The sequence below is a fragment of the Ipomoea triloba genome, chromosome 2, assembly GCF_003576645.1.
Source record: "Ipomoea triloba cultivar NCNSP0323 chromosome 2, ASM357664v1".
In the NCBI taxonomy this organism is placed as follows: Eukaryota; Viridiplantae; Streptophyta; class Magnoliopsida; order Solanales; family Convolvulaceae; genus Ipomoea; species Ipomoea triloba.
Window position 1 is genome coordinate 10,482,823 of NC_044917.1, and position 12,398 is coordinate 10,495,220.

The following is a 12,398-nucleotide window of genomic DNA, read 5'->3' on the forward strand; positions in this document are numbered from 1 at the left end:
TGCCTGTGTTTTATACCAACTATACTTTTATTAATTGCCACTACTTCGAACAATGATTCGGTTTGAGGTTTTTATGCAATTTTTGGAATAACGGATTTGTCTTATTTGTTTTTTTTTTTTTTGGTTGCTTTATGTTTTTTTTTTCTATTGATTATACGAGTTATGAGCTCTTTGATGACTACTTAATTTTATGAAACCTACTAGTTTTACGGCAAATTACATCATGGGTGATGGCCTGTTCCACATAGCATTATGGATCTTGGATCAAAATGACGAGATACAAAATTTATATTCTCAAGTTACATAATTTTATAATACAAGACACATACACATGTTATATATTCACTTATTTTTCAAATCTGATTTAGGTACATAATTTGTGTTCATAGGCACAAATTTTACAACACAAAATACAAATATTCATAACAATTACGAATTTTTTTCAGGTACAAAACTCATATTATTAAAGTGCAGAGTTTCATAATACATGACACAAAAACTCACAACAAAAGACACATACGCATGTATCAGGGTCCATAGTACACTGTGAACTCTGATCTATGGTATAAGGATTGCTAGTTTTAAACGTGCATTGCACAACTGACTTAATTAATGTCTAATATTTGTATTTAAATAAATAATTTAAAGTATATCAATGCAAGATTATAAAGGAAAAATTCATTACCATTTGTAATCTATTCAAGAATAAGCCTTTTTTTTTTATCCATGGAATTGAATTAGAAATATAAATGAAAAAAAAAAATGATTGCCCACACATGAATAATTTGTGGAAGTGACTAGTATATAAATAAATATATTATTAGAAATTTATCTATTTTACAGTAAATACTTACGAATTTATAAATATAAATAGGCTACTAAATACTTCCAAATTCTGCTAGTTGTATTAAAAGTTAAGTCTATATATATTAAAAGTATGTTTTTTTTTGACAATATATATTAAAAGTATGTTAATACACTAAATTTAAAATATTTAGAATTAAAGTAGTTTATTAAATTTATATTAAATATTCACATGCAACAATACAATAGTCAGATGACCAAATTGAGTAAAAAAAAAAAAAAACTTGAAAATTCAAATTTTCCATTACATTTAATACTGATTTGAAGGTAAGCTAATAGAAGTACCAACTTGGGGAAAAAATTAATTGTATAGGTCAAGTTAAAAGTCAATGGATATTATAATTGAAAATCATTAATAGCAAATCTAGCCGCATTAATGTGAGGGGCAAAGTAGAAAATAAACGACATATTTGCAAATAACTCAGAAATGTGCATTGATGTATATGAAATAAATAAAGTGGAAAAAAATAAAAAATAAAATAAAAAATAAAAACATAAACTAAGTAACCGAAATAGTAAATATAGTTATAGAAGTTTAATGTATCAATGTAAAAGTTCATAATGTATAGAAACAATCCTAAGTGCCAGCCGGCTGCCTAACGTATCACCATAATCGGTGGTCTATGCGGTCGACTAGGTCGTCTAAGCACCGACTAGGCTGTCTAGTCGGCCGATTAATTATTGTTATCTTTTCTTTAATGAATTATTCCACTTAAAATGACATCGTTTTGAACAAAATAACTCTAAATTGTTCAAACTCTAGATTTTTATGTTAATATTTAATATTTTAGTATTAACTATTAAATAATTAAATAGTTTATAATTATCATGTCTTAAAAATTAAAAAATTGTAAACAAAATTTAAAAAATAAAACAAAAAATATATGGACACCTAGGCACTACACCTCAAGAAGCACCTAGCGATTTTTTCAACCATGTATAAAAATTAAAAGAAGTGCAAAGAGTCAACAATTGCCTCCACCGGGACACCGGGTGCCACTAGACCACAAGGTTAATTGACAATAACTTTTAATAAATATTAGAGTTAATATCACAAATGGTCCTCTGACTATTGTGATAGTACTCCTTTTAGTTCTTGACTTTCAATTCCACCAAAACACGTACATTGACTTTCATTTTCGACCACAAATAGTCTTCCGTTAAGATTTCCGTTAAATATGTGTTAAATCTAAGAGTATTATCATCAAATTAATTAATATGACTACAGATACTTTTTTTAGATAATTATATGGCAACATAATTAATTTCAAACATTAATAAAAATTAAGTTAATAAATATAAAATCAAAATGGACATGACAAATCACATAAATGAACAAATTAAAGGAAAATTCATGATTAATGTACGTAATTAGTACCTGATTAATTATATTAATTCAACGGTTGCGACCTCCAATTATGTTCAAAACGAAATGTTTGATCAATTAATGAAGAGTGAAAAGTGTTAATCGGTCTGAATAGTCCTGAAAATGATGGAACTAAGCAATTGAGAGGTTTCTGGGATTTTTGAAAAAAATTCTTTGAAACGAGAATGTTATGCGAATGGTATTAAGTTATTAACTCTAAATATTATACCCTATTTATCTCATTTTATTTGTCATATTTACTATTCATGATTAACAATGTTTAAAAAACGCGGTGGCAATTTAGTCATTTCCATATGGGTCAAACTTAAAGTGGGTGATTTTTTAAGGTGTGTGATTTTCTTTCTTAAGGTAAGTGATTTTTGTGCTTAAGGTGCATGGTTTTTGAACTTAAGGTGCATTAGTTGTTAAAACTTAAGTCGGTCTAAAGTTTTAGGTGCGTGATTTTCGTGATTAAGGTGTGTGATTTTGAGCTTAAGGTGCATTAGTTGTTGAAACTTAAGTGCGTCAATATAAAGCTTTAGTTGCGTGATTTTCTTTCTTAAGATGCGTGATTTGTGTGCTTAAGGTGCGTGATTTTCATTCTTAAGGTGCAAAGTTTTTTTTTTTTTTTTTTTGGCAATTCCAAAATACAAACAATTTTTTTTTAATAAGATTTTCTCTACAAAGCCATTTTTATGTTAATTTAGCTTAAGGTGACTAGATTAGAAGCTTAAGATGCATCAATTTTTTTTTAAAATAATAGATCGCCGTGTAACCGCACAGAATGGCGCATCTGAACCCCCGCGCGCGCAGAGGGCTATAGGCCCCTTGTATATAGCTAAGTAACTTATAAATACTAATTTTGAATAAATAGTTTAGATAGTAAAATATATTAATTTTCTGTAATTTTAAGGGTTCAAATCCTTAGAAATCTTTAAAAGAGAAACACCCTTTTTTCAAAAACGTTCATTGAACATGATAATTAGGCCATCAAAATTAAACAACCTAGTTAGAATTGACGTTGATCTTAATTAAATTATTTAGATTTTCAAATGATTAAAATGCGTATTTGATTGATAATAAAATAAAAATGAAAATGGGAATGGAATGCACACGGCCCCTACTCCTAATATTCAAAGTTTGGAGGATAGAATATAGGCTATAGGAAGAAGGAGCTGAGCACATGACTATGTCTGCCCTGAAGGCTGAAGATTCGAAAGTGGGGTATATATGCTTCATATCCCAACGGCCCACCGAAGACGGAGACCAACGACTTCGCGTCTAACTTGGTCGTCGTCGTCGTCGATGCCGTGGTGGCGCCTTTTCACCTTAATGCGCCACCGTACCGCTCACTTACACAACAGTACAGTTTTTTTTTTTTTACACAACTGTTGGAGCGATAATATAATATTTGTAAATTCGTATCTGTTATATTGGAGTACTTTATTGTCATAAGATGTGATTTATATCTTTAATCGTTGATGTAATCAAGTGGATGAATTAAGTTAGTTCTCACTGTATGATAAATTAATTAATATACTTATTGTTAGAATTTTTAGCATAAAATGACATTGTAAGTGGCTGTTTTGTAGTATAGATATATATGAGTCTATTTCTGATTTGGATCGGGTCAATATGTATTCACACTCTTCGTGGTGAGACGAATAAATCGATATATTGTACGTTCAAAACAGATAATCTTGAAAATTAATCTTTAAAGCAGATCCATTTGAGTCGAAAAATGAATGTGGAATTATTGCTTTGATAAAGCACTTGTGTCACATTGGTTTGAAAATTGATTTACACTAGTATATATACAAGAGCCTTTTAGAAAGATGTTGAGTAGTAAAGTTTCACTATTCAAATTACCCTTTGGATATAACTTTCAACCATTCTAGCCGTAGGTAAAGAAAACCTGCCAACACTTCTGTAAATGATGTAATCCGTTTTATTCCTCTCGAGAGGTAGCGAATCAATTTTAAAGAAAGTGTGTGTTACACACGACTTAAATTTCTTCTCCTTCTCATTTCTTAGCTTGTCGTGGGTTTATATTCAAATTAAAATTCTAAAACCCTATTTTAATATCTATTTATTTTATATAAATAAATTTTGGTTTCGTTCCAAGCTTTGGTTGGAATTACTTTTTTTTTTTTATAAATTAAATTCTATTTTTCGTGTGGACACGCACATACATACATATATATAGGTAAATCGACTTATTCAGCCACTGCACCACCTACACTTATATTTATTAAATTAAATGTGTTACATGCATGGATATATGCATGCATACATACATTGATACAGGTATGTTTATGAATGTTTGTATTTATAGGTGAGTCTATGAAAAATGTAATACTTATGTTGGAAAATATAATACTAATCAATAATAAATTGTTTGTTATTTATAAGAGAAATTGTAATACTTTTGAGAAAAATGCAATAATTTTGAATTAAAATGTAATATTTAATTAGGGGTTAAATAGTTACTTATGAGAAAAAAATGTAATGCTAATCATGGATAAATTGATTGACGGTTACGGTTATTACTTATGAAGAAAAATGTAGTACTTTTAATGAAAAATGAAATACCTTTAATTCTTTAAATCAAAATGTATTATTAAGAATCAAAGAGTTACTTATGAGAAAAAATATACTAGCTCCTTCTGTCCTATTTTATGTGTCTGGTTCGGTTAACTAGGCTTTGCTAAAATCATTTTCAATTCAATTTTTCATAATATTAAATTTAATATAATATTAGTATACAAAATTTATATATGTAGAAACTACACTAAAAGTACTATTAAACACAAAAAATCAAATTTAAAAAATATGTACGTAAATAAAAATGTTAAAGAAAATAAACAAATAATAAAGAGTTGGTTTGACCAATGAATAGTAAGATGTATATAAATACCATTCTCTTCATAATTTTGTTTCAATTTTCTTTGTACACCAACCATGGATAATATCATTATTCTATTACGTTAATATTTCATCCCTCTGAAATATTATCTATTATTTTCGTTTTCATTCTATGAACTAAAGCCTGCTTTGTTTGAAAAAAAAAAAAAAAACCAAAGAAACAAAAAGTTCATAGAATAATTTATTTCTCAAATTTGAAGAAAAAAAATATATTTACCTTGTTTGATTGATTAAAGATTTATTTCAATGAAAAATGATTTTCTCAAATTAAAAAAAAAAAAATCTTTGGTATTACTCCTGTATATTTTATTTTTTCACACTTGTTTAGAGAAAATATATAACATGAATTATTATATTAATATCACATACATATTTTTATTATATATGGACATTTGAGTCTTTATATTAATAAATGATTGTTTTGAACAATTTAATTTTTACCAACCAAATAATAAAATAGATATTCAAAATAATTTTTTTTTATGAAAGTTAAATTGAATTCATTTCAATTCTTTTCCATGAACAAAACTAATTGTTAAATGTCATGTAAATTGTTTGACGCCTCTTTCAAATCCAACTTTAAATATATCGATTCAACATATTTAAAGTGTTTTTTGGATGGTAGTTGGACTCTTTAGAGTAATACACCATTTTAACTGCTCTTTAAAATATTATTTAGATGAGCTAAGGTTCAAATCATGAAATTTTCAAGATAAAAATTTTGTTGAAACGATGCAATTGAAATAATTTATTGACTTAATATTTTAACTGATCTTTAAAATATTATTTAGATGAGCTAAGGTTCAAGTCATGAAATTTTCAAGATAAAAGTTTTGTTGAAACGATGCAATTGAAATAATTTAATGACTATATATATATATATATATATACATACATACATACGGGTTCAAATGCAAACAAAGCTTTTCATGCAGTCGTTTCGGATTGCATCATCGGGTATGCATAAATGCACCACACAGTGTTCGAAAGTGCACTAAAATAAAATACACAAATAGACTACAAAATGCATCACATACACCTAATAATGTATTACCAAATATTTTGTGGTGCATTTATGCATACTTAATAGGTGAGTGACCGCACGACCACACGGGAACTTGACTCTCTCTCTCTCTCTCTCTCTCTCTCTATCTATATATATATATACACACACACACATACACTTCTTACTTCTCCTGAATTTCCCCTTCCATAATTCTCTTCTATTTGGCTTCCATAACATTGTATGTTTATGAATTGGTTGACTCATAATTAATAATAAAAAAATGGTAAGTAATTAACTAAGGGTAAGTCTTCACCGAAACCGTCTTACAAATCCTTATATGTGAGACGAGTCGATCATAATGAAAAATTAAAACTTATGCTGAAAAATGTAATACTGATCAAGAATAAATTGTTTGTTACTTATAAGAAAAAAAATGTACTACGTAATACTTTTGAAAAAAATATATATAATGGGCTTGTTTGGCGATCAACGGTTAGCGGATTGTGTTAGCGGTTATCAAATAGCGGATTGTATTAGCGGGTTTGACCAACGAATTATATTAGCGGTTTGTTAAAAAATGTTTGATAAAATTAATTGTTTAGGTTAGTGGTTAACATGTAAAATGACCTATAAGGACATTCATGTTATTATTAATATTAATATTAATATTATTATTATATACTAATAAAATAAAACTAATAATAATAATAACAATAATAAGAAAAAAGGAATAATAATCATAATAATAAATTATATATAAAATAAAATTAAAAAAAAAAAAACAAATGAGAGTTACTGATGTGTCGGTAATTCAGGAAGAGGAGCTCATTTGAGCTTCTCTATATAAAAGAGAAGAATGCTTCTCTTAGGAAATTAGCAACGAGATTGCATGTCATAAAGAGCTAAAATGAACGAGCTTTAATTGCTCTTAGTTACAAGTTTTTTTTTTAATAATATAGGGACATTTTGGGGAAAGGAAGATCTTTCCCCAAAATGCCAATGCAAAATGCAGCTATTTGCAACGTGTTGCAATTTGACGGTTTGGAGCAAATCTGTTGCTCCAAACCGCCATTTACCAAATTATTTTTTCAGCGTTTTGACGTGGTCAAAACGCTGAATATGACGGATTCGCTAAAATTTTGACGGATCGACCAATAACCAAACAAGACCTATATTTAAAGTTGAATAGTTATTTATGTGAAAAACGTAATACTAGTCATGAATAAATTATTTAATTGTTACTTATGAAAAACATATACTTCATAATAATTTTGACAAGAAGTATGCTATTTTTTTGTTGAAAAATGTAATATTAAAAATTGAAAAATTATTTATGATAAAATTTACACTTAAAATTTATTTGGAAAAATATAATACTTATAAAAAATAATGGATCTATCCCAGGGATGAGGATATGTGAAATGGTCACGTTAGAGAATTTTCCATTTCCATTAATTAATGGCACAACATCATGAAGATTGATTGGAGGACAAAATATGGTTACTCAAATATGTCAGTTTCAAGTGATTTTTAATTTTCAGCAAAAATTTCTGTTAGGTGTACCAAATGGAGTCTATTACTGTGCCTTTCCCTGTCCTCTGCTGCATTCCATGACTCCATATTCATAGTGTGAACTGTGAGATTGAAAATTCAGAGCCATATTCCGTTGACTTTAAAACGACCATGAACTTTCTTCATCAATATTTCATACTTGCGAACAAAACCCTTTCCCCTCCTTAAATATTTTCCACTTTCCAACCTCAATTTATCCCTCATCATCAATCAATCATCATCATCCTTGTGGGCTTGTGGCTCTGCAACTTTCTGGGGCACTGTTTCTTCATTTGCCTCTGGGTATTTCTCTCATTCTTTTCCACTGCACTACTTGTTTTTCAATTCTGAAATCTATGCTGTTTCTGGATTCGGAGTTATAGATGAATCTTGATTCGGTTGTATTTGCCTCTGATTTTCTTGTCCTTTTTGCGATTTCACCTGATAACTATTCTCTAACCTAACCCTTTTTCCTGTAGACATCAAAAACAAGAAGAATTGATTCTTAAGTGTAGTCTTTAGGTTAAAGTGATATGATCTTTTTGTCCAACTGTCATCCTTATTGTAAATTATTCTTTTGAATTGTTTATTATTGCTGTTTGGTAAAAGTCTGTCTATTTCTAATCACAGTATTATCATGGAATCTGTTATGTTTCGCCCTAAAGTTGATATAATCTGGTGAAAACTTGAAATATTGCTTAATTATGTGTGTATCTGATGCAAGAGTTGTATTTGGTATCTTTTGATGTTGCAGGTTCTTAATCATTGTTATCCAAAGCTGCTGCCTATTTTAACTGATTAACTACTTGTTGGTGGTTCCCTGAGTGATGGGTTGCTTTTCTTTTTTATTTCATAAGAAGATTCCTTCGCCGACCACACATTTGTCTGATCATGAAGAAGGTTAGAACTAAAACTATCCAATTCTATCTAATACTCATATAAAGTTGCGATTTTGTACTTGCTCAAATTTCTAATCGCTACACTTCTGAACAGATCTCTACGGCTTAAGAAATGTTAGCATCTTCTCCTACAAGGATCTACGAGTTGCCACTGATGATTTTAGTCCTACAAGTAAGATTGGGGAGGGCGGATTCGGTTGTGTTTATAAGGTAATATGGCAGTACTTTAGAATTTAGCCTTCTGTTCAGTATGGCATGCTCCTATATCTTGATTGCCAGTCTGACATTGCCTTTTTCGTGAAACCCTGTACAAGCAGGGAAGGCTTAAAAATGGGAATATGGCTGCGATAAAAGTTCTTTCTACTAAATCGAGACAGGGAGTGCAAGAGTTCTTGACCGAGATTCAAGTGATTTCAGACATAGAGCATGAAAATTTAGTTAAGCTATATGGGTGCTGTGTGGAGGATGATCACAGAATTCTTGTCTACAACTATCTTGAGAACAACAGTCTTGCTCACGCCCTTCTTGGTAATTATATCTCAGTTCTAATGTTCAAAAGCTTATTTTCATGGTCATAGAGATTTTGTCTACCCTGCTTTCATGATTTGGGGTTGTACATCTTACAGAGCATTGAAAGCAAAGTCAACCATTGAACATAAAAAATGACTAATCAATAAGATGTTGAGCAGATATTGTTCATAATGTTGTTAATGCTCTTCATCAAGTGATGTTGGCTTGCTTTAAAACTCATGAGTTTACATTCCTACTGCATCACTATCTCTGTGGATCATGAAACGAGTCAAGAATGTCAAATCCTCGTAATTTAAATGCATCCTTTGTTGTTTGGTTTGATTTTAAATCTAATGTTGGTAAACTTGCTGGATTCAGGTGAAGGGTCCAGTGGCATCCAGTATAGCTGGAAAACACGGACTAAAATTTGTATTGGGATTGCAAAGGGACTGGCCTATCTTCATGAACAAGTGAGACCACATATTATCCACCGAGATATAAAGGCGAGTAATATACTACTTGACAAAGATTTGACACCAAAGATTTCAGATTTTGGCCTAGCAAAGCTCATTCCACCAGACAAGTCCCATCTCAGTACACGCGTTGCAGGAACATTGTAAGTTTTAACTTGTTCGAACTGTGTGCTGTTTCTTCTAAACCTATTATCCTACATAGTATAAGTTTTGACTAAGGTAGAAATGTGTGGTGTTAATGGTGTTGTGCGATATCCGGGGGGCATTGCTTTCTATAAAGCTGATATTCTTGTTTTCATGCTTCAGAGGTTATTTGGCACCGGAATATGCAATAAGAGGCCATTTGACGCGTAAAGCAGACATCTATAGTTTTGGCGTTCTTCTGATTGAAATTGTATGTGGGAGATGCAACACAAACACTAGGTTACCCATTGAAGAACAATTTCTCCTTGAAAGGGTATGATGTCCTTGAGTGAGTGCAATTTATGCTTAATAGTTTATGATCTGTGCCAAAGATACAAAGTTAATAACTGGTAGCATTCATCCCCGACTTAGCATTGCATGAATTCTGAAAACGATCTCTTGATGAGTCTCTGATTCTAGAACACTCTAAATGTTGAGCATAATAAATATAATATAAACATAAATGTGCAGTCCAACTATCAGCTTAGGCTTTTAGTTGAGATGGAGCACATGCTTCAATTTGGTATCAGAGCCATGCAAAAGGTCATAAAAAAAGACTATGGTCCACGTGTTGCACGTCAGGGGCGTGGGGACACAAGGTGGACCTCCCTCTTTCTCTGCTATGATTTTTAACTAGTTAACTCGATTGCAGGTATGGCGACTTTATGAAAGCCAGGAGCTCGTATTACTTGTAGATACAACAATGGACGGGGCTTTTGATGCTGAACAAGCCTGCAAATTCTTACAAATCGGTCTTCTCTGCACTCAAGATGCCCCGAAGCTTCGGCCTTCCATGTCGAGAGTTGTGAAGATGCTAACCGGGGAGATGGAGGTCGACAAAGATACGATAACAAAGCCTGGGTTAATAACTGATTTCATGGATCTCAAGATTAAAAATCCTCCCAAAACTAGGCCTGAAAACATTAAAGCTGCATATGATTATATATTATCCTCAGAATCAGATCATTCAAGTTTGCCTTCTGGAACTTCTTCCCAGGTTACTACCTTCACTACTATACCAAATGATCAGAGTTCATATTTGAGCACTAATCCCCTTCAGTAGTGAGGAGTGTTGCAACACTTGTTGATTCCCTTCACTTTCATCTTAGTTTTGCTAGCCAAGTATATATGCGTTTATATATACAAAATGTAGCTTGTATGTGTTAATATTGTATGGTCCGATCATAAAGTCTGAACTTTAGTTTTATTTATTTTATTTTTTTGTTTTCATAATTTCTAGTATGAGTATTTCTAGGTTGTTTTCTATGGGTTTTCCTTTTTCTTTTTCTTGTAACGAAAAAAGTGATGTGTTATTATTAGAGGTTTCGAGATCAATTTTCTTGTAGGTAAAAAAAGAGTTTTAGTAAATGAGAAGTTTCATTTCAAGTTTCAACTCTTGGGATTGCTACAATGCTACACCACTCATGATAAATGTGTGGGAAGGTGTAAGTAATTGGTCATTCCTTGGTGAGGATGTACAATCTTTAAACCTTGCGAATGCAATTATCTTAAAACTCACCCACGAGCATCTCTGAAAAATTTAAGAGTAACCTAATTTTTTGAAAAGAAAATATAATAAACTAACATAAAAAAGCTGTTCCAATTAACTTTTTTTTTTTTAGTTTTAATTTATTGGCACCTATCTCTTCAAAAATAATAATAATAATAATAATAATTATTAGCACCTATCAAAATTGGTTAAATAACTCAATTTTCTTTTGCAGATCCAAATATTCCCTATAAGTTGAAATGTCGTTTTGTAACTTAGTCATTAATATATGTGTTGCAAAAATACTTAATTATTTTCATCATCCCTACAATACAAAGTATTGCAAATTTGCAAAGGTGAGTTGGATTTATAGGAGGGTAGAGAAAATAATATTCAATATGTCATATTTTACATGTCATGTTTATTATTTATTAGTCAAATCAACTTTTTTTTTTTGCTTATTTTCTTTAGCATTTTAAATTACTTTTACATTTGTTTTTTTTTTGTATTTAATAGTAATTTTTGGGTATATACATTTTATTAATAATAAACTTAACAAATAAAACTAAATAAGTCAACCCTCATTAATTGAACTCATAAATAAAATGAAATGAAGGGGCAAAGTAATGTATTACAAGACAAGATTGAATATTTGCTTGATGAGAACATGACTCTAGTCAATATATAATATATATACAGAAGTAGTATCACACTAGATCACGAGAAATAGCCTCAGAAATTAGGGATAGCAACGGGGCGGGGACGGGGGTGGGGAGTATACTCCCCGTCCCCGTCCCCGAAACCCCGACCCAGTCCCTGTCCCTATCCGGCTATCCCCATCCCCATCGTTGGCAGGAAATTTCCGTCCTCGGTCAATTCTTAGTCAAAATTTTAAATTAATGTAATTTTAATTTTAAAAATTAAAATTTCAATTTTAAAAAATTATATATATATATATATATATATATTTTTTTTTTTATATTTAATTATTATAATTATTCGGGGACGGGCGAGGCGGGGAGGGGTATCTCATCCCCGTCGGAAAATTTCACAAATTTCCCGTCATCGATCCCCAAATTTTTTCCCGATCCCCGTCCTCTTCCCCGACGGGGACGAGAATCCCCAACGGGGA

The 12,398-nt window shown here is 30.7% G+C and overlaps 1 protein-coding gene across 1 annotated transcript; it reads left to right on the forward strand.

Moving 5' to 3' along the window:
• The first annotated feature begins 7,729 nt into the window (after positions 1-7,729).
• Positions 7,730-11,145, forward strand: LOC116005007 (cold-responsive protein kinase 1-like). The gene is made up of 7 exons (XM_031245223.1): positions 7,730-8,015; positions 8,467-8,612; positions 8,706-8,821; positions 8,929-9,139; positions 9,500-9,737; positions 9,901-10,051; positions 10,430-11,145. The coding sequence occupies exons 2-7, from the start codon at positions 8,540-8,542 to the stop codon at positions 10,838-10,840; spliced, it is 1,200 nt and encodes a 399-aa protein (XP_031101083.1). The 5' UTR covers positions 7,730-8,015; positions 8,467-8,539; the 3' UTR covers positions 10,841-11,145.
• Positions 11,146-12,398: the final 1,253 nt, after the last annotated feature.